This window comes from Stenella coeruleoalba (genome assembly GCF_951394435.1).
Source record: "Stenella coeruleoalba genome assembly, chromosome: 1".
Classification (NCBI taxonomy): domain Eukaryota; kingdom Metazoa; phylum Chordata; class Mammalia; order Artiodactyla; family Delphinidae; genus Stenella; species Stenella coeruleoalba.
In genome coordinates this window covers 5831236-5853681 of record NC_137169.1, presented here as the reverse complement: position 1 = coordinate 5853681, position 22446 = coordinate 5831236, and the positions used below count along the sequence as shown (strand labels likewise).

The 22446-nt window shown below is 38.9% G+C and overlaps 1 protein-coding gene across 1 annotated transcript; it reads left to right on the top strand.

The window, feature by feature from the left end:
- Positions 1-1292: 1292 nt before the first annotated feature.
- On the top strand, positions 1293-22387 carry TNFRSF9 (TNF receptor superfamily member 9; the record flags this gene model as incomplete). The annotated part of the gene is made up of 7 exons (XM_079936176.1): positions 1293-1392; positions 2360-2467; positions 2857-2994; positions 3534-3600; positions 4971-5101; positions 5606-5740; positions 22237-22387. The coding sequence occupies 7 exons, from the start codon at positions 1293-1295 to the stop codon at positions 22323-22325; spliced, it is 768 nt and encodes a 255-aa protein (XP_079792302.1). The 3' UTR covers positions 22326-22387.
- Between the last annotated feature and the right edge of the window lie 59 nt (positions 22388-22446).

Here is a 22446-nt window from a genome sequence, read left to right as displayed (position 1 = left end):
ATCTTCCCGGACCAGGGCACGAACCCGTGTCCCCTGCATCGGCAGGCGGACTCTCAACCACTGCGCCACCAGGGAAGCCTCTGACCTTTCTTTAGTAGAAGTGGGTTTCATCCTTCAAATCTCAAATATTTTAAGGATGCCTTAAAAGCTTTGACATGGAGAACTACTTTAAGTGACAAAATCTGTTTGCCAAAGTCATCTGAAAAATGCCCTAACGGCAGAGGGCTGCTTTTAGTATGAAGTGTGTTATTAAGTGGGGACAGAAGCTCTAGGGGACTTTGAGGTCAGCAAATATCAAGTGAACTACCTCACAGAGCTGTCTCTGGGGATTTCCCACGAGGCCCCGCCCCCGGGTGAGTCACCAAACTCCCCTCTTTGAGTCTTTGACCTGCAGCCCTTGTCAGCTGCAGAACCTCACTGCTCTGAAGATCAAGGAGTAGGAAAGTTCTCCACCATCCCTGCGATCTCAAGGTTTGTCCATTTGGGGCAGATAGATGGGGGGAAGCGAGGAGGGATGAGGATGAAGCTTTGTTCCCTTTGTACATTTCTAGACCTTTTCCCTCCTAATTTCTAATAACTTTTATTCCATAGCCCGTTAAATAAGGATCAAGAACCTGGCCTATAGAGATTGTTGGACTCTTTAGTTTTCTGACTAGATGAGCTTTAAATCTCAAAATGAGCAGATACATGTCTATTAAGAAAATGTGATAATGAGTTGACCAAGGAGGTGTTTCAACATTTTAGCAACTAGGTGTTGAAATTCCACATGCTGTTTGGACAAAGGGAGAATAGTAATAATGAGATGTCTTCTCACTGAGCTGAACTGTTGGATGCCCCTGACAGATTCTCTCTTTAAGGACTATATTTCAGGGGCAGCAAGCCACAGGCATTGTTGAAATCTAGACGCTAATGCTAAATATCTATGAAAGTCCCCAAAAGTTCTTGCTATTGTTATTTCTGCATTTCAGCAAAACATGTTGGAAAGTACACTCTTAGACTTTGGCAAATCTACAGAAAGCTATGTGTTGAGTCTTGCTTCTCTTATCCTAGAAGTTTCTATGAATTTGCTACCTTTTCCATGGTATTCCATCATTAATTTTTCCTGCAAACCCTGAGTTATGATCGTGTAGAATTGTACAGATGATAGCTGAACTGTAGGTAATTCTGAAAGGAGAAACCACCTCATCCTAGGAAACTTTCACCTTTTGCAGAGTGGTACATGTGAAACCAGCTACTTTGATTAAAATTCTTTTGGAATCTGCTTGGCTAATACGTCTCTGCAAGATTTCATCATGGGAAATTGCTATTACAACATAGTGGCTACTGTGCTGTTGGTCATGAATTTCGAGAGGACAAGATCATTGCAGGATTTCTGCAGTAACTGTTCAGCGGGTAAGGACCAAATTAACATGTGTGCTTGATCTGTTCTGCTGAAAACATGGTTCAGTTAGTCTGGTAGTCAGGGCGTATGAGCTCTGTTTTAATGATTTTTTTAAAAAATTGAACTATAGCTGATTTACAATATTGTGTTAGTTTCAGGCATACAGCAAAGATATTTATATATATATGTATATTACAAGATATTGAATATAGTCCCCTGTGCTGTACAGTAGGTCCTTGTTGTTTATCTATTTTATATACAGTGGTGTGTATCTGTTAATCCCAAACTTCTAATTTATCCCTCCCCCGCAGTAATGATCTTTGATTCATTCATTTACAAGAACCTGCATTACATTTCTTGAATGCTACATCTTAGCTGTGTGAATGCAGGCTTGTCACTTAAACTCTTGTGCTCCAGCTTCATCATCTGGGGATGATATGAGAACCTATCTCACAGGATTGATTGCTGGGAGGATCCTATGATGGGCTTAGATCAGTGCACGGCACAGGGAAAGACCTCAACAAATGTTAGTTTTGCGTGTGCAGACAGTGCTCAGACTGGGGGGTGCAGCAGGGAATAAGCAAGTGGCAGGAGGCTTAACAGAGTGGGAAAAGGCAGACACCTTTCAACTGTAGTGTGCCAATAAAGGACATTGATCTCCTGAATCCAGTCACTGGTGTCCTGGATTAATCATGAGAAATCATTCTGTTTTATTCAATAGGTAAAGGAAACTATTTTCCTTCCATTGATTTTTTTGTTGCAATATCTATACTTTGTTATTTTTAATTCTGTGATTATGCTTAGGGCAATCTTTCAAATGGATAATTTAAAACAGTCAATCAACAAATAAAGTCTATCACTGTGGTACCTAGAAAACGAATCTTTGTTTCATATTCTGGTTTTCCTGTGAACCTCATAATGCTTTGGGTGATGATGGTCCATTGTCAAACATGTACAGCTCTTATCTACCCTTTTTAGGTACTTTCTGTGGGAAAAACAAGCATGAGCTTTGCACTCCTTGTCCTTCAAATAGTTTCTCCAGCACAAGTGGACAAAAGGCCTGTGACGTATGCAGGAAGTGTGAAGGTATGATTTAAAAGATATATTCTTCATCCAGATATGTGTTGGGAAGACAAGCTTTTATTCCCGAGTGTACTGATCTCTTTTGAAAATCTGAAGTGTCAAATAGGCTGGTTCCTCTGTTAATAGGAAGGTCCAGTAAAATAATTTACTGTAATAGCAACTATTGGTGGATTGAGCTTTTTAAATATTAGAGGAAATATTCATTAGACAAGAGAGAATTTTTTAATTAGCAAAATGTAAAAAAGTCTTCTATAGATATTTAAAAGTCAACTTTATACTCTGAGACCATTAGGACCATTCTAAGTAGAACAAGCATAGTTTTTATTGCAGAACATAAATTTGCTTCCTGGATTTGGAGATCAAGGGTATTATAACACTGGGGGACTTTGTAGGTGTTTTCAGGACCAAGAAAGCGTGTTCCTCCACCAGCAATGCAGAGTGTGAGTGTGTGCCGGGATTCTACTGCCTGGGAGAAGGATGTAACATGTGTGAAGAGGACTGTAAACAAGGTCAAGAATTAACAAAAGAGGGTAGGTTTCCTCTTCTATCTAGTGCCAATTTGTGGTCTAGTCATATGTTGTTAACTTAGTTCTTGGTCCTTTGATTACAAAATAAAACGTAGATTTGTAGAACCTTTAAGTAATAGTAATGAACTGCTAAGTATCTGATATTTACAAAATTATTTCTCAATCAATGGAAATAATTTGAAATCACATTCGTTTTTCACCAGAACCATGCCTTTTCATGCATCCTATACATGCATATACAATACTCTATGTACAACTAGAATAAAACCTTTAGTCGCATTAAGGTTTCATTTCAAGAAAAACGGTTGAACAATCTATGTAGATTGTATTCAGTTAATGACTTTATTATGGGATTATGTTCATCACAAACTATTCAAGAAGAATTGTTCATCACTAATGAAATTCAGGAAGAATTGTTAGACAATCGGTACAGATTTTATTAAGTTAATGACTTTATTATTATGTGATCATGTTCATCACAGAGAAAGTTAAAAATGATTAAAATGCTTCCTTTTTCATTATTCCTTTAATTTTTACAAAAGGTTGTAAAGACTGTTCCTTTGGGACATTTAATGATCGGGAACATGGTGACTGTAAACCTTGGACAGAGTACGTATCATTTCTTTCTGCTTACAACATAAAGTATCTGGCTTAACTTTTCTAAAGACAAGGAATGTGATCACTGATGCTTTTTTAAACCTATCAAGTGTAGACATAGAATAACATGCAAATAGGTGGTATGGGAACAGTATGGGGTAATTGTGACTAGATTGCCAAAGTGGGCATTTTCTCCAGAAGTACTGCCCAGAACAATGAGGTCAGATTTGCCAGTGGAACTTAGCTACTGTCTGCCCCAGGTGTCCTTCTGTGTCCTTCCAATCTCTTTGCTGCCTCTGACTTTCCCCCAGTGATCAACCCACCTTCAAGTGTTCAGTGCCAGCATTGATAATGATACAGAAGAGGGTAAAGTATGTTTCCTTCCCTCAAAAGCTTTAACATAGTCTTGGGGAAACAAGACTACCACAGGTAATAAAATAACCAACAGTGTATTTTTTACACTTTTGTTCTTTTTGCCTTTGATCTTCTTACTAGAAAATCATTTTTATCATTATTTTACATTTACATTCTTATTGTGTGTTACAAAAGTATTGGTCCATAACAGATTAGAAAGTTGTTTTTGTTGTTTTTTGTTTGTTTGTTTGTCTTTTGACACAAATAGTTCAGAGCAGGGAAGTGAGTCTGCATGGACAGTGGGATCGAACTGGGTTTTGGAGAATAGGTGGATTTGCTTTAGATAAAAAGAGGCAGGGGAAAGACACAGGACAATGATGATGGTGATGTGGACAATGATGATGGATGGCTACCGTTTACAGGGAGTAAGTCAGGCACGTAGTGTCGTTTACTCTTCACAACAGCCCTGGGACATGTATATCTTATTTTTCAGATGAGAAAACTGAGGCTTAGAGCGATTTCCCAACTTGCCCAAGGTCATTCTACGAAGGGACCGAGCCAGGGCTCAAACCCTGGTCAGTCTGATGCCAACACATCAGACTGACCAGGAGTCTCCTAACTAGCCTGGGAGTTAGGAGCTCCTAACCCTAGGCTAACTTGTCTGTCCTTCCTGTGTGCCAGAGATGGTCAAATATGCTTAAGAAGGTGGGGGTGAGAGACTAACCAGGCAACAGCCTGAAGCAAGCTGTCGTGGGACAGGCCTCCCCAGCCTGGGAAGAAAGAAGAATCCAATTAGGTAGATAGAGTGGGATGAATTGTGGAGAGCCACGAAAGCCAAGTGAACATTGGTAGAAGCCCAGATGGTCAAGTAGAAGTTTTTCAAAATATCTTTGCTTTGCCTATGAACCCAGATCCACACATCTTTTTCACCAGAACTGCTTTCCTGGGTAGAAAATGTCAGTCTTTTTTAATTAGAATGATCCGTACCTGAATTAATGATTTGAACTCTTTTCATTGGACCATCTAAGCTGTTCTTTGGATGGGAAGTCTGTCCTTGTGAATGGGACGAAGGAAAGCGATGTGGTATGCGGACCGGCATCAGCTGACTTCTCTCCAGGTGCATCCTCCACCGTCATGCCTGCCCCTGGGGGAGAGCCAGGTAGCTGGTTTGTTGCTGTTAAATCAAATGAATGTATGTGGCCATTCGGATTGGTGTCTAAGTCACTCCTGATGCCTTGCATCTCTGCCTCTAGCAGGCACCTCGACATGCCTTCCTCCTCTTACCCTGGCTTCCAGGGACCCATCCATTTCTTCGGGTGCTTCTTATTCACTCTGAATTCCACATTAGTAAGCAGAGCGAGGTGAGACTGCACCCAAGCAGACATTACACCTTTGATAACGCCAAGTAATGGCGATTATAGAGTTCCATGTTTCCTATAGGCTAGAAAGGCCAAACCACTTAATTTCTGTGGGCTTCTAGGAAAATGACTAAGGTTGTAAAAAACGTTTTCTTAACAAGCAGGCAAGTTTACTAAGATAGCTGGTGGGAGATGCCCAAGGCACGACTTCCCATGCTTAAGGGTTTACAAACGCAAATATAAATATCAGCATATTTGCAAACTTTTATTTTTGTCTGAATTTCTCCTTTTGTTCTGTTTTAAAGGTCACACCAACCGGATCATTATCTTCTTTCTTGCACTGACGTCGACTGCAGTGCTGTTCTTGGCGTCCTTCGTGGTGCTCCGTTTCTCTGTGGTTAAACAGGGCAGAAAGAAGCTTCTGTATATATTCAAACAACGTAAGAGGAACATAAAAGTGTTAGATATGAGCCTTTTTATAAAAAAAACTATTTATTTATTTATTTTTGGCTGCATTGGGTCTTCGTTGCTGCGCGCGGGCTTTCTCTAGCTGCGGTGAGCGGGGGCTACTCTTCATTGCGGTGCACGGGCTTCTCATTGCGGTGGCTTCTCTTGCTGCGGAGCACGGGCTCTAGGCTTGAGGGCTTCAGTAGTTGTGGCACATGGGCTCAGTAGCTGTGGCTCGCGGGGTTAGTTGCTCCGCGGCATGTGGGATCTTCCCGGACCAGGGCTCGAACCCGTGTCCTCTGCATTGGCAGGTGCATTCTTAACCACTGTGCCACCAGGGAAATTCATTATGAGCTTTTTGAGGCTAGGCTTTTTACAGTAGAAAGAGAAAGATGATTTGTTTTAAGTTACAGAAGCTAGGTTAGTATAGCACAGTGGTTATCAAGTGGGACAATTTGGCCCCCAAGGGGACATCTGGCAATGCCTGGAGAGTTTTGGTGGTCACAGTCTAAGCGGTGGGGTAGGGAGTGCTTTGCTCCTGGCATCTAGTGAGTGGAGTTCAGCGATGCTGCTAAATTTCCTACAATACACAGGACGGCCCCACCACAGAGAGTTAGCCGTCCCCAGATGTCAGTGACGCTGACGTGGAGAAAGCCTGGTGATGGCAGCCCATAATCCGAAGGTGCCAGAAAAATGCCCACTTGAAGTACGCTGCAGCCTTGGGCCACTGTGTGTGTGTGTGTGTGTGTGTGTGTGTGTGTGGCCACTCAGCTGTGGATACAGGACCCTGACAAAGAGGAATCAAAAATAACGTTGCCCCGTCTCGCACTTCTCCTCTGGCTGATGAATGGCCTTAACCTGAACTAGACCCACAGCTAGAAGAAGGCCTAGAGAACAAGGAGGGAGCTTAAAGTGGGTCTAATGAGATGAATTATTAGGACAGGGATCTGGATTAAATGAGAAATTTCAATAATGGATACCATTCATGAAGCCAGATAGTATTTCTATAAGGAACTGGGCAAGTGCCTGGCACAGGGTCAATACTCACTAAATGAATGCTATTAACATTTATTCCAAAAGGCTTAGAGATGGGGGCAATCTGCATTTTTCTTTTCTTTTTTTTTTTCTTTTTTTTTGCGGTACGCGGGCCTCTCACTGTTGTGGCCTCTCCCGTTGCGGAGCACAGGCTCTGGACGCGCAGGCTCAGCGGCCATGGCTCACGGGCCCAGCCGCTCCGCAGCATGTGGGATCTTCCCGGACCGGGGCACGAACCCGTGTCCCCTGCATCGGCAGGCGGACTCTCAACCACTGCACCACCAGGGAAGCGCTGCATTTTTGTCTTTGTGGAGAACAGAACCATAGATAGCAGGCTAGACTTACTAAGAGGGATTCATGTATAGGAGGAGCGCTCTGAGAGCTCTGTGATGTAGCCCAAGCCACCATAAGACTAGAGAGTGTCAGTTTGTGGGTTGTTAAAAATATAGGAGGGGAAGTATTAGCAAAGTCTTCTCTAAAGATGCAGTACACTAATTTGTATAAAGTTTCTTTCTGAAAACAATATAAAACTTTTGAACATTTTGAAATATACAGGAAAATGCATAGGCATAAAGTTTAACAAACTGTAAGACGAACACCTGTGTAACTCTACCCAGGTCAAGAAACAGAACATACTCTGCTCCCCGGAAGCGCTTCTTGTGTTCCTTCCAGATGAAAACCTTCCTTCCACTAGTGCTAACCACAACTAGATTCTTACGGTGTTCACTTCCTTGCTCTTATTTATAGTTTTGCTACCTAAAAACAGGGTTTAATTTAGTTGCTTGTGAACTTCAGACAAGTGGAATCACACTGTATCTGTTCTACATTTTCCTTCCCCTTTTCACTCAACTTTGTATCTTTATGATTCATCCACGTGTGGCATTTATCTTTAGTTGATTTCCAGTGTTGAATACTCTTCTCTTGAATGACTGTATCATAGTTTGTTTACCCATCTTAATATTCCTGGACACTTGGGTTGTTTCCAATTTGGGGCTCTTACAGACAGTGATATTTGAATATTTTTGTCTACGTATCTCAGTACACATAAGCACATGTTTCTGTTTTTGTTTTGTTTTTAACCTGGGAATAAAATTGCTGGGACATGAGGAATGTGTATCTTGGTCCTTAGTACTAGATTTACCAAACTGTTTTCCAGAATAATAGACCTCATTTACACTTTCACAGCAGCATATGAGAGTTCTTTTTGCTCCAACCCTTGCTACTACCTAGTGTCATCAGACTTCTTAATTTTTATCTGTCTGGTGGGTGTATAGTAGTATCTCGTGGTTTTAATTTGCATTTCCCTGATTACTAGTGAGACTGGACATCTTTTCATGTTATATTGGTCATTTGGATTTCCTCTCTTGCAAAGTGCCTGATCTTTTGAGCCTTTTCCCACTGGGTTGTTTGTCCTTTTCTTATTAACCTATAGGAATGTTTTAGTCTACTGTTCATGTGCTGCAAATATATTTTCCGACCCTGTGGGTTGACTCTCTTTTTGAGGTCTAAACCTCTGATTTAAGCTTTAAGTTCTCACTGAAACCTCTGTTTTAAACAACTATCCCTCCCAGCTTTACCCCAATCTACAGTAAAGGTCTTTATAAAATGATTTTCAAAAGTACTTATGAGTAATTAGTGAGTTTCAATGGAAAAGTAATCCATTTAAAAAATTTTTAGGTTATTTTTAAAAACTTTCTATTTTGAAATAGGGATTCACAAGAAGTTGTAAAAACAGTACAGAAAAATCTTATGTGCCACTCCTGGGGTTACATCGTACGTAACTACAGTACAATATCAAAACCAGGCAACTGACATTGGCACATGGCGTGTGTTTAGTTTACTGTATGTCATTTTATCACATGTGTAGTTTGGTGTAAACCACTAGCACAATCAAAATACAGAACTATTCCATCGCCACAAAGTCTCCTCCTGCTAGTGTTTATACTCCAAACACTCCCTTTCCCCCACCATCCCTAACCCCTCATAACTACAGATATGTTTTCCATCTCTGTAATTTTGTCATTTCAAGAATGTTATATAAATAGTATCATACGATATATAAATGGATCATAAATAAGAGACCTTTTAAGACTGGCTTTTTCCCCTCAGCAAATGCCATTGAGATCCATCTGAGTTGTGTTTCAATAGTTGACTCTTTTTTATTGCTGGCTAGTGTTGTAAGGTGAGGTTGTACCACAGTGTGTTTTACCATTCACCTATCGAGAGACATTTTGGTTGTTTCCAGTTTATGACTGTTACATTAGAGCTGCTATGAATAATCAAGTACAGATCTGTGTGGACATAAGTTTCCATATCTTTAAGATAAATGCCCAGGAGTGCAATTACTGGGTCATATGCTAAGTATGTATTTAGTTTTTTAAGAAACTGCTAAACACTTTTCCAGAGGAGTTGTACCATTTAACATTCCACCAGCAACGTAGGAGAGTTTCTCCTCATCTTCACCAGCAGTTTGTATTGCAGCAATTTTTAATTTCAGCTGTTCTAATAGGTATGTACTGATATCTCACTGTGGTCTTAATTTGCCTTTCCCTAAGGGTTGAACGTCTTTTCATGTACTTATTTCCCATCTGTATATCTTCTTCAGTGAAATGTTCCTTCATGTCTTTTACCCATTTTCTAACTGGACTCTTTGTTTTACTTTTGACATTTGAGAGTTTTTTATATCTCCTCGATATGAGTCCTTTATCAGATGTGAGGTTTGTAAGTATTTTCTCCCAGTCTGTAGCTTGCCTTTTCATCCTCTTCACATGATCTTCTGCAGACAAAAAGTTTTTAATTTTGATGAAGGCCAATTGGCCAATTTTTTTCATTTATGGGATTATGCCGAAGAACTCTTTACCAAGTCCTAGGTCCCAAAGATTTAGACTTTCTCCTATGTTATCTTCCAAAGGTTTTCTATTTAAATCTATGCTTCATTTTTAGTTAAGTTTTGTATAAGGTGTGAGAGTTTCAAGTCAATATTTTAAAATTATTTTTATTTTTTTTTTTGCTGATGGGTGTCCAACAGCTTCAGCATCATTTATTGAGAAGATTATCCTTCCTCCATTGAATTGCTTTTGCACTTTTGTCAAAAGTCAGTTGGCTGTACTTGTGTGGGGACTCTTTCTGGTTTCTCTCTTCTGTTCCACTGATATGTGTGCTTTACCTTCTGCCAATACCACACAGTCTTGGTTACGGTAGCTGTAAAACAGTCTTGAAATTGGGTATAGGGGAGAGTGAGTCCTCCCACGTTATTCTTCTTTTTCAAAATTGTTTTGGCTATTCTAGTTTGTTTGCATTTCTATACAAATTTTAGATAATCTTATCCCTATCTGCAAAAAGTGGGCTGGGATTCTGATAGCAATTGTGTTAAATCTGTATATCAATTCAGGGAGAATTGACATCTTTACTATGTTAACTATTCCTATCCATGAACACAGTATGTCTCTCCATTTAGGTATATTTTCTTTGATTTCTTTCATCAGCATTTTGTGGTTTTCAGCATACAAGTCCCACACATGTTTTGTTAAATTTAGGCCTTAGTATTTATATTTAACAATTGCAGATGATGTGGTATCTTAAATTTTGGTTTTGACGTGTTCATTGCTAGTATATAGAAATACAGTTGGTTTTTGTAGTTTGATTTTGTGTCCTGTGATTTTGCTGAACTTGCTTACTAGTTCTAGGTTATTTTGTAGATTCCTTGGGATTTTTTACATAGACTGTAGTGTCATCTGCAAAAAAAAATAGCTTTATTTCTTTTCATTTCCCATCTATATGCCTTTTATTTCTTTTCTTGTCTTATTATTCTGGCTAGAATGTCCAGTACTATGTTGCATAAGAGTGGCGAGAGGGAACATCTTCGCCTTGCTTCTAATCTTTGGGGAAAAGCATTCAGTCTTTCACCAGTAGGTATGATGTGAGCTACAGAGTTTTAGTAGCTATTCTTTATCAAGTTGAGAAAGTGTTCTGAAGATTTTTTTTTTTTTTAATCATGAAGGAGGGTTGAATTTTGTCAGGTGCTTTTTTCTGTATCAATTGATTTGATTATGTGATTTTTCTTCTTTAGCCTGTTGAGATGATGAATGAGATAGATGGATTTTTGAATTTCAAACTAGCCTTGAATCCCTGGACTAAACTCCACTTAGTCATGGTATATAATTATTTTTATATATGTCTGAATTCTCTTCACTAATATTTTGTTAAGAATTTTTGCAGCTATACTCATGAGGAATATTGATCTGTGGTTTTCTTTTCTAGTACTGTCTTTGTCTGGTTTTGGTATCAGGGTAATATTGACTTCCTCAGATAAGTTGAGACATGTTCCGTCTTCTGTTTTCTGGAAGAAGTTGTGTAGAATTGGTGTTAATTCTTCTTTAAATAGTTTATAGAATTCTCTAGTGAAACTATCTGAACCTGGAGCTTTCTTTTTGGAGCTCCTTAATTACAAATTCAATTGCCTTAATAATTATAGGGACTCAAGTTATTTGATTCATACTGAGTGAATTGTGATAGTTTATGTTTTTTGAGGACTTGGTCCATTTCATCTAAGTTGTCAAATTTATGTGTTTAAGTTATTTATACTATTTCCTTACTATTTTTTGTTGTATGCAGGTCTGTAGTGATATCACCTACTGATATTGGTAATGTGTGTCTTCTCTCTTTTTTTTCTGAATCAGTCTTGATAGAGATTTGTCAATTTTATTGAACTTTTCAAAGAACCAGGTCTTTGTTTCATTGATTTGCTCTATTATTTTTCTGTTTTCAATTTCACTAGTTTCTGCTTTTACCTTTATTATTTCATTTCTTTTGCTTGCTTTGGATTTATTTTGTTCTTTTTCTATTCAGGTGGAAGCTTATGTTATTGGTTTGAGACATTTTCTCTTTCTTTTTTTTTTTAATGATATAATGACCATTTCCAAGGTTAGTGCTTTATTTTTATATATTTTTTTCGTGGGGGGGATTATATTTTTTTAATTTAATTAATTAATTAATTTTTTGCGGTACGCAGGCCTCTCACTGTTGTGGCCTCTCCCGTTGTGGAGCACAGGCTCCGGATGCGCAGGCTCAGCAGCCATGGCTCAAGGGCCCAGCCACTCCGTGGCATGTGGGATCTTCCCGGACCGGGGCACGAACCCGTGTTGCCTGCATCGGCAGGTGGACTCTCAAGCACTGCGCCACCCGGGAAGCCCTATTTATCATTTTATACAGCAGGTTCTTATTAGTCATCAATTTTATACACATCAGTGTATACATGTCAATCCCAATCTCCCAGTTCATCACACCACCTCCCCCCACGCAGCCGCTTTCCCCCCTTGGTGTCCATACGTTTGTTCTTTACATCTGTGTCTCAATTTCTGTCCTGAAAACTGGTTCATCTGTACCATTTTTCTAGGTTCCACATATATGCATTAATATACGATATTTGTTTGTCTCTTTCTGACTTACTTCACTCTGTATGACAGTCTCTAGATCCATCCACGTCTCTACAAATGACCCAATTTCATTCCTTTTTATGGCTAATATTCCATTGTATATATGTACCACATCTTCTTTATCCATTCATCTGTCGATGAGCATTTAGGGTGCTTCCATAACCTGGCTATTGTAAATAGTGCTGCAATGAACATTGGGGTGTATGTGTCTTTTGAATTATGGTTTTCTCTGGGTATATGCCCAGTAGTGGGATTGCTGGATCATATGGTAATTCTATTCTTAGTTTTTTAAGGAACCTCCATACTGCTCTCTATAGTGGCTGTATCAATTTACATTCCTACCAACAGTGCAAGAGGGTACCCTTTTCTCCACACCCTCTCCAGCATTTGTTGTTTGTAGATTTTCTGATGATGCCCATTCTAACTGGTGTGAGGTGATACCTCATTGTAGTTTTGATTTGCATTTCTCTAATAATTAGTGATGTTGAGCAGCTTTTCATGTGCTTCTTGGCCATCTGTTTTGTCTTCTTTGGAGAAATGTCTATTTAAATCTTCTGCCCATTTTTGGATTGGGTTGTTTGTTTTTTTAATATTGAACTGCATGTGATGTTTATATATTTTGGAGATTAATCCTTTGTCCATTGATTCATTTTGCAAATATTTTCTCCCATTTTGAGGGTTGTCTTTTCATCCTGTTTATGGTTTCCTTTGCTGTGCAAAAGCTTTGAAGTTTCATGAGGTTCCATTTGTTTATTTTTGTTTTTATTTCCATTACTCTAGGAGGTGGGTCAAAAAAGATCTTGCTGTGATTTATGTCAAAGAGTGTTCTTCCTATGTTTTCCTCTAAGAGTTTTATAGTGTCCGGTCTTACATTTAGATCTCTAATCCATTTTGAGTTTATTTTTGTGTATGGTGTTAGGGAGTGTTCTAATTTCATTCTTTTACATGTAGCTGTCCAGTTTTCCCAGCACCACTTATTGAAGAGACTGTCTTTTCTCCTTTGTATATCCTTGCCTCCTTTGTCCTAGATTAGTTGACTATAGGTGTGTGGGTGTATCTCTGGGCTTTCTATCCTGTTCCATTGATCTATGTTTCTGTTTTTGTGCCAGTATCATATTGTCTTGATTACTGTAGCTTTGTAGTATAGTCTGAAGTCAGAGAGTCTGATTCCTCCAGCTCCGTTTTTTGCCCTCAAGACTGCTTTGGCTATTCAGGGTCTTTTGTGTCTCCACACAAATTTTAAGATTTTTTGTACTAGTTCCGTAAAAAATGCCATTGGTAATTTGATAGGGATTGCATTGAATCTGTAGATTGCTTTGGGTAGTATAGTCATTTTCACAATATTGATTCTTCCAATCCAAGAACATGGTATATCTCTCCATCTGTTGGTATTATCTTTAATTTCTTTCATCAGTGTCTTATAGTTTTCTGCATACAGGTCTTTTGTCTCATTAGGTAGGTTTATTCCTAGGTATTTTATTCTTTTTGTTGCAATGGTAAATGGGAGTGTTTCCTTAATTTCTCTTTCAGATTTTTCATCATTAGTATATAGGAATGCATGAGATTTCTGTGCATTAATTTTGTATCCTGCAACTTTACCAAATTCATTGATTAGCTCTAGTAGTTTTCTGGTGGCATTTTTTTTTTTTTTTTTTTTTTTTTGCGGTACGCAGGCCTCTCACTGCTGTGGCCTCTCCCGTTGAGGAGCACAGCCTCCGGACCCGCAGGCTCAGCGGCCATGTCTAATGGGCTTAGCCTCTCCGCGGCATGTGGGATCTTCCCGGACCGGGGCACGAACCCATGTCCCCTGCATCGGCAGGCGGATTCTCAACCACTGCACCACCACTGAAGCCCTGGTGGCATCTTTAGATTTCTCTATGTATAGTATCATGTCATCTGCAAAGTGACAGTGTAGTTTCTTCTTTTCTGATTTGGGTTCCTTTTATTTCTTTTTCTTCTCTGATTGCCATGGCTAGGAATTCCAAAACTATGTTGAATAATAGTGGTGAGAGTGGACATCCTTGTCTTGTTCCTGATCTTAGAGGAAATGCTTTCAGTTTTTCACCATTGAGAATGATGTCTGCTGTGTGTTTCTCATATATGGCCTTTAATATGTTGAGGTAGGTTCCCTCTATGCCCACTTTATGGAGAGCTTTTATCATAAATGGGTGTTGAATTTTGTCAAAAGCTTTTTCTGCCTCTATTGAGATGATCGTATGGTTTTTATTCTTCCATTTGTTAAATGGTTTATCACATTCATTGATTTGCATATATTGAAGAAGGCTTGCATCCCTGGGATAAATCCCACTTGATCATGGTGTATGATCCTTTTAATGTGTTGTTGGATTCTGTTTGCTAGTATTTTGTTGAGGATTTTTGCATCTATATTCATCAGTGATATTGGTCTGTAATTTTCTTTTTCTGTGACATCTTTGTCTGGTTTTGGTATCAGGGTGATGGTGACCTCGTAGAATGAGTTTGGGAGTGTTCCTTACTCTGCAATTTTTTGGAAGAGTTTGAGAAGGATGGGTGTTAGCTCTTCTCTAAATGTTTGATAGAATTCACCTGTGAAGCCACCTGGTCCTGGACTTTTGTTTGTTGGAAGATTTTTAATCACAGCTTCAATTTCATTCCTTGTGATTGGTCTGTTCATATTTTCTATTTCTTCCTGGTTCAGTCTTGGAAGGTTATACCTTTCTAAGAATTTGTCCATTTCTTCCAGGTTGTCCATTTTATTGGCATAGAGTTGCTTGTAGTAGTCTCTTAGGATGCTTTGTATTTCTGTGGTGTCTCTTGTAACTTCTCCTTTTTCATTTCTAATTTTATTGATTTGAGTCCTCTCTCTCTTTTTCTTGATGAGTCTGGCTAATGGTTTATCAATTTTGCTTATCGTCTCAAAGAACCAGCTTTTAGTTTTATTGATCTTTGCTATTGTTTTCTGTGTTTCTATTTCACTTATTTCTGCTCTGATCTTTATGATTTCTTTCCTTCTGCCAACTTTGGGTTTTGTTTGTTCTTCTTTCTCTAGTTCCTTTAGGTGTAAGGTTAGTTGTTTATTTGAGAGTTTTCTTGTTTCTTGAGGTAGGCTTGTATAGCTATAAACTTACCTCTTAGAACTGCTTTTGCTGCATCCCATAGGTTTTGGATCATCGTGTTTCATTGTCATTTGTCTCTAGGTAATTTTTGATTTCCTCTTTGATTTCTTAAGTGATCTCTTGGATATTTAGTAACATATTGTTTAGCATCCATGTTTTGTGTTTTTTACGGTTTTTCCCTGTAATTGATTTCTAATCTCATAGCGTTGTGGTCAGAAAAGATGCTTGATGTGATTTCAGTTTTCTTAAATTTACTGAGGCTTAATTTGTGCCCCAAGATGTGATCTATCCTGGAGAATGTTCCATGTGCGCTTGAGAAGAAAGTGTAATCTGCTGTTTTTGGATGGAATGTCTTATAAATATTAATTGAATCTCTCTGGTCTATTGTGTCATTTAACGCTTCTCTTTCCTTATTTATTTTCATTTCGGATGATCTGTCCATTGGTGTAAGTGAGGTGTTTCAGCCCCCCACTATTATTGTGTTACTGTCGATTTCCTCTTTTATAGCTGTTAGCAGTTGCCTTATGTATTTAGGTGCTCCTATGTTGGGTGCATATATATTTATAATTGATATATCTTCTTCTGAGATTGATCCCTTGATCATTATGTAGTGTCCATCCTTGTCTCTTGTAAGATTCTTTATTTTAAAGTATATTCTATCTGATATGAGTATTGCTACTCCAGCTTTCTTTGGATTTCCATCTGCATGGAATACCTTTTCCATCCTCTCACTTTCAGTCTGTATGCGTTCCTAGTTCTGAAGTGGGTCTCTTGTAGACAGCATATAGATGGATCTTGCTATTCAACAAGCCTGTGTTTTTTGGTTGGAGCATTTAATCCATTCACATTTAAGGTAATTATCAATATGTATGTTCATATGACCATTTTCTTAATTGTTTTGGGTTTGTTTTTGTAGGTCCTATGCTCTTGTGTTTCCCACTTAGAGAAGTTTCTTTAGCATTTGTTGTAGAGCTGGTTTGGTGGTGCTGAATTCTCTTAGCTTTTGCTTATCTGTAAAGCTTTTGATTTCTCCATCAAATCTGAATGAGATGCTTGCTGTGTAGAGTAATCTTGGTTGTAGGTTCTTCCCTTTCATCACTTTAAGTATATCATGCCACTCCCTTCTGGTTTGTAGAGTTTCTGCTGAGAAATCAGCTGTTAACCTTATGGGAGCTCCCTTGTATGTTATTTGTCATTTTTCCCTTGCTGCTTTCAATTGTTTTTCTTTGTCTTTAATTTTTGCCAGTTTGAGTACTATGTGTCTCAGCGTGTTTCTCGTTGGGTTTATCCTGTATGGGACTCTCTGCACTTCCTGGCCTTGGGTGGCTATTTCCTTTCCCATGTTAGGGAAGTTTTTGACTATAATCTCTTGAAATATTTTCTCTGGTCCTTTCTCTCTCTCTTCTCCTTCTGGGACACCTATAATGCGAATGTTGTTGCGTTTAATGTTGCCCCAGAAGTCTCTTAGGCTGCCTTCATTTCTTTTCATTCTATTTTCTTTATTCTGTTCTATGGCAGTCAATTCCACCATTCTGTCTTCCAGATCACTTATCCGTTCTTCTGCCTCAGTTATTCTGATATTGAATCCTTCTAGTGTAGCTTTCATTTCACTTATTGTATTGTTCATCTCTGTTTGTTTGTTCTTTATTTCTTCTAGGTCTTTGTTAAACATTTCTTGCATCTTCTCGATCTTTGCCTCCATTCTTTTTCCGAGGTCCTGGATCATCTTCACTATCATTATTCTGAATTCTTTTTCTGGAAGGTTGCCTATCTCCATTTCGTTTAGTTGTTTTTCTGGGGTTTTATCTTTTCCTTCATCTGGTACATAGCCCTCTGACTTTTCATCTTGTCTATCTTTCTGTGAATGTGGTTTTCGTTCCACAGGCTGCAGGACTGTAGTTCTTCTTGCTTCTGCTGTCTGCTCTCTGGTGGATGAGGCTATCTAAGGAGCTTGTGCAAGCTTCCTGATGAGAGGGACTGGTGGTGGGTAGAGCTGGCTGTTGCTCTGGTGGGCAGAGCTCAGTAAAACTTTAATCCACTTGACTGCTGATGAGTGGGGCTGGGTTCCCTCCCTGTTCGTTGTTTGGCCTGAGGCAACCCAACACTGGAGCCTACCTGGGCTCTTTGATGGGGCTAGTGACAGACTCTTGGAGGGCTCACGCCAAGGAGTACTTCCCAGAACTTTTGCTACTAGTGTCCTTGTCCCCCTGGTGAGCCACAGCCACCCCCCACGTCTGCAGGAGACCCTCCAACACTAGCAGGTAGGTCTGGTTCAGTCTCCTATGGGATCACTGCTCCTTCCCTGGGTCCCGATGCGCACACAACTTTGTGTGTGCCCTCCAGGAGTGGAGTCTCTGTTTACCCCAGTCCTGTCAAAGTACTGCAATCAAATCCCACTGGCCTTCAAAGTCTGATTCTCTAGGAATTCCTCTTGCCGTTGCCAGACCCCCAGGTTGGGAAGCTGACGTGGGACTCAGAACCTTCACTCCAGTGGTGGACTTCTGTGGTATAAGTGTTCTCCAGTCTGTGAGTCACCCACCCAGCATTTATGAGATTTGATTTTACTGTGATTGCACAGCTCCTACTATCTCATTGTGGCTTCTCCTTTGTCTTTGCATGTGAGGCATCTTTTTTGATGAGTTCCAGTGTCTTCCTGTCGATGATTGTCCGGCAGCTACTTGTGATTCTGGTGTTCTCTCAAGAGGGAGTGAGTGCAGGTACTTCTACTCCGCCATCTTGGTTCCGAACCTTGGGACTTTTTGTCTTTCTAATATAAGAACTTCACATTATAAATTTCTTTCTCAGTACTGAATTAGCTGCATCCACACATTTTGATATGTTGTTTTTTTCATTTTCATTCAGTTTGGTGTATTTTTTGTTTTTCTCTTGATTATTTAAAAGTGTGTTTTTCAGTTTCCAAGTTTTTGGTGATTTTCTTGTTTTCTTTCTGCTGTTGATGTGTATTTTAATTCCACTATAATAAGAGGACACTCTCTGTATGATTTCTTGTAAATTTGCTGAGGTTTGGTTCATGGTCCAGGTTACTGTCTATCTTGGTCTCTGTTATATAGACACTTGAAAAGATGGGTGGAGTGTTCTTAAATATTGATTTGATCCTGTTGATTGATAATGTTTTTGAGTTCTTCTATATCATTGCTGATTTTCTGTCAAGTGTTTCTATCAACTCTTGGGAGAAGGCCATTTAATTCTTCAAATATAATTCTGGATTTGTATATTTCTCATTTCAGTTTTGTCAGTTTTGTTTCACCTATTTTGTAGCTCTGTTGCTTGTTGTATACATATTTAGTACTGCTATGCCTTCTTGGTGAATTAACTCTTATAATTATGTAAGGTCCCTCTCTATGTCTGGTTTTCTTTGCTCTGAAGTCTACTTTATCTGATAGTAATACAGCCACTCCTGCTTTTTTAAAAATTAATAATATACATGGTATATCTTTTTCCATCCTTTTACTTTCAACCTTCCCACATTTTTATATTTGAAGTGAATTTCTTATAGACTACATACAATGGTCACACTACTAATTTCTATCTTTTGATTGGTACATTTAAACAATGTACATATATTGTAATTATTTATATGATAGGGCTCAAGATATTATTTTATTTTTTTGTTTTCTGTTTGCTTTCTCTGGCATTCATTTCTCTGTTTTCTTTTTCTGCATTCCTGTGGATTACTTGAACATTTTTTAGAATTCCATTTTGGTTTATCTTTTTTTTTTTTTGCGGTACGCGGGCCCCTCACTGCTGCAGCCTCTCCCGTTGCGGAGCACAGGCTCTGGACGTGCAGGCCCAGCGTCCATGGCCCACGGGCCCAGCTGCTCCATGGCACGTGGGATCCTCCTGGACCGGGGCACGAACCCGCGTCCTCTGCCTCAGCAGGCGGACTCTCAACCACTGCGCCACCAGGGAAGCCCTCCTTATATTTTTCGAGTGTATCTCTGTATAGCTCTTGTGTGGTTGCTCTAAGTACCATACATATTTATATAGACTACATCAACATTTTAACAGTTTGAAAAAAGTATAGAAATCTTACCTCCTTTTACATCCTTTTAACCTCTTCCAATTTATAATATACTTGCCTAAAATATTTCTGCTACATGCTTTGAGAACCATCTTAGTGTTATAATTTTTGCTTCAACCATCAAACATAATTTAGAAAACTCAAGAGAAAGAACGTTTATTTACCCATATATTTGCTCTTTCTGTTGTTCTTTCTTCCTTCCTGATGTTCCAAGATACCTTTTTTTTAATCATCTCTCTTCTGTTCAGAGAATTTTCTTGAGCCATTCTTTTAGGGTAGGCTTTCTTTTGTCTGAAAATTTCTTGATTTCCCCTTCACTCCTGAAAGATATTTTCACTGGATATAGAATTTGGGCTTGAGAGTTCTTTTCTTTAAGCACTTGAAAAATGTTGTGCTACTTCTTCTGGCCTGCCTGGTTTCTGGTAAGAAATTCACTGTCATTCAATTTGTTTTTCCCCTATAAGTGATGTGTTGCTTCTCGCTGGCTGCTTTCAAGATTTCTTTCTTTCTTTCTTTCTTTTTTTTCTTTTTTTGGTTTTTCGTTTTCCAAACTTAAACTACAATGTATCTTGGTGTGGATTTCTTTGGATTATCCTGTTTAGCATTCACTTAGCTTCCTGAATCTGTAGATTTATGACTTTTTCCAGATTTGGGAAATTTTTGGCCATTATTCCTTCAAATACTTTTTCAGCCCTACTCTCTTTCTCTTCTTCTTCAAGGACTCCAATGACATGATATTAAGTTTTTTTGGCTATAGCCCCACATGTCTCTGAGGCTTTGTTCATTTTTTTCCCTAGTCTTTTCTCTCTGTTGTTCACATTGGGTAATGATTCTTTCCTTTGTCTTCTCCATTCTTGTGCTGAGCCCATTCATTGATATTTTACATTTTGGTTATTGTAATTTTTCAGTTCTAAAATTGTCACCTGGTTCTTTTTTAAAATTTTCTTTTCTTTTTTTAATTTGTTTCAAATGTGTTCCCAATTGCTTGTTGAAGCTTCTTTTTTTTTACCATGCCACGCAGCTTGTGGGATCTTTGTTCCTCCAACCAGGGATTGAACTTGGGCCCTCAGCAGTGAAACTGCTGAGTCTTAGCCACTGGACCATCAGGGAATTCCGTGAGGCATCTTTATGATGGCTGCTTTAACGTCCTTGCCAGATAACTCTAACATCTATATCACCTAGATGCTAGCATTTGTTGCCTTTTCTTATTCAAGTTGAGATCTTCCTGGTTCTTAGAATGACAAGTGATTTTTTTAAAAATTGAAACCTAGACATTGGCTATGATGTTATCAGACTTTGGATATAATTGAAAGCTGGTGTTTATTCAGGGTTCCTCTAACACCACTCTGGCAGAGGAAGGAGGATGCTGCCAGGTGGAGGTGGAAGTCCAGGTTCTATACTAGACCTCCTGGGGGTGGTAGATCCTTGTTATTGCTCCCCACTAAGCTCCCACAGATACTACCCTGTCTGGGATGAGGAAAGACACTTTGTTCCTGCTCCCCACATGGTTTCCACTGACACTGAATGGGTGGGGGGTGGGGTGGCCTTGTTACTGTTGAGTGGTGGTGAAGTCCTAGCTCTCCACTCGGACTCCTCTGATGCTGCCCCAATGAGGATGTGGCAGTGAGCCTTGATAGAGCTTGGCAAGGGTGTAAGTCTATGCTCTCTACTGTGTCTTTAGTGGTGTGCTTGGGTGTGGGTCCATGGTTTTTTTTTGCTAGAGTAGAGCTGTGATTATCTAAAAGCTATTAGTCTTGTTATTCTGCTCTTTTCCTGGTTTCATAGCTAGAGAGATCAGACTTCTCTTGGGGCATTTTTTTTTTATTAGCCTACTTCTCCAGTTCCCAGTCTGGGACATGTGAAACAGAGAGAATACTCAGGGAACTCAAGACCATATTTCTCCTTGGGTTCCAAGCTCCTTAACTGGTCTGCTTTCTTGCCACCTTTCAGATTCCTCTTACGTTTGTTATACATAAAATGTCCAGCCTTTTCAGCAATACTTGGCAGGAAGAATAGGGAAAAGTATGGCTACTGTATCTTTCCAGAAGCAGATTTCCATTTAAAAATTCATCTTTGATGCTATTTCAAAGGAAAAGAACATCTCATTGGTATTCCTGGATGTCTTGCCAGGTTTTCATAAGTTCTTGGAGATAGTGTGCTTGTTGGGTTTTGGTTATTTTTTATAGTAACAAGCAAGTAAAATTGGGGTAGGACCTTTTGCTTTGACAGGCTATAAAAATAATCTATATTTACTGGTGGGCTTGGGTGTGGGGATATAGTTATATATGTGTGTGTGTGTATATATATATGTATATATATATATATATAATTTAATATATATTTTAAGATTGAAAGTTGCTCGGCAGTAACACAAATACTATACACTACCATGTAAATGAAAATCTGGAAGCTAGTGCACAAATCAGTTCTTTACTTACTAATTGATGGAAGCAGTGGGAGTAACTTTAAAATCTCGATGCCATAAGCATTTCATTCAAAAGAAGCCATCTAATGTGTAATCTAAGTAACCCTCAAGACTAAAACATGTGCTGCTGAATTGAAACTACAGTTACGTTTGGCACATGACTAACTTTATGCTATAATGATTCATGCTCAAGACTGTTTTTAGCCTTTGTAGACAATAAAGAAACTAGTATTTTTCAGGACCAATAAAAAAGTATTTGGTAAAATGAAAAAAAATCTTAAATAATCCTGAAAAAACGTTTATACTTGCTATTACCTCTCTTGCTGATGAGTTGGTTCAAACTAAAGTTGAAAATGTTTGCTGCTGAGAGATGTTCTGCAAATGGGATTTATGGAAAATGAATGTTAAATGATTCAAACAGACAACAAAAGATAACTCTCTTTTAAATTACTTTTAGCATTTATGAGACCAGTACAAACAGCCCAAGAGGAAGATGCCTGCAGTTGCCGGTTTCCAGAAGAAGAGGAAGGAGTGTGTGAACTGTGAAGAGGAAATCCACAGATGTGTTGGAACTCTCTTGAGAAGAATCACAGGAGAAATATGAGGGATCCCACTACTGTACCTTTCAAATTTAAAAACTCCATACTGGATAATACCAACGGTTACC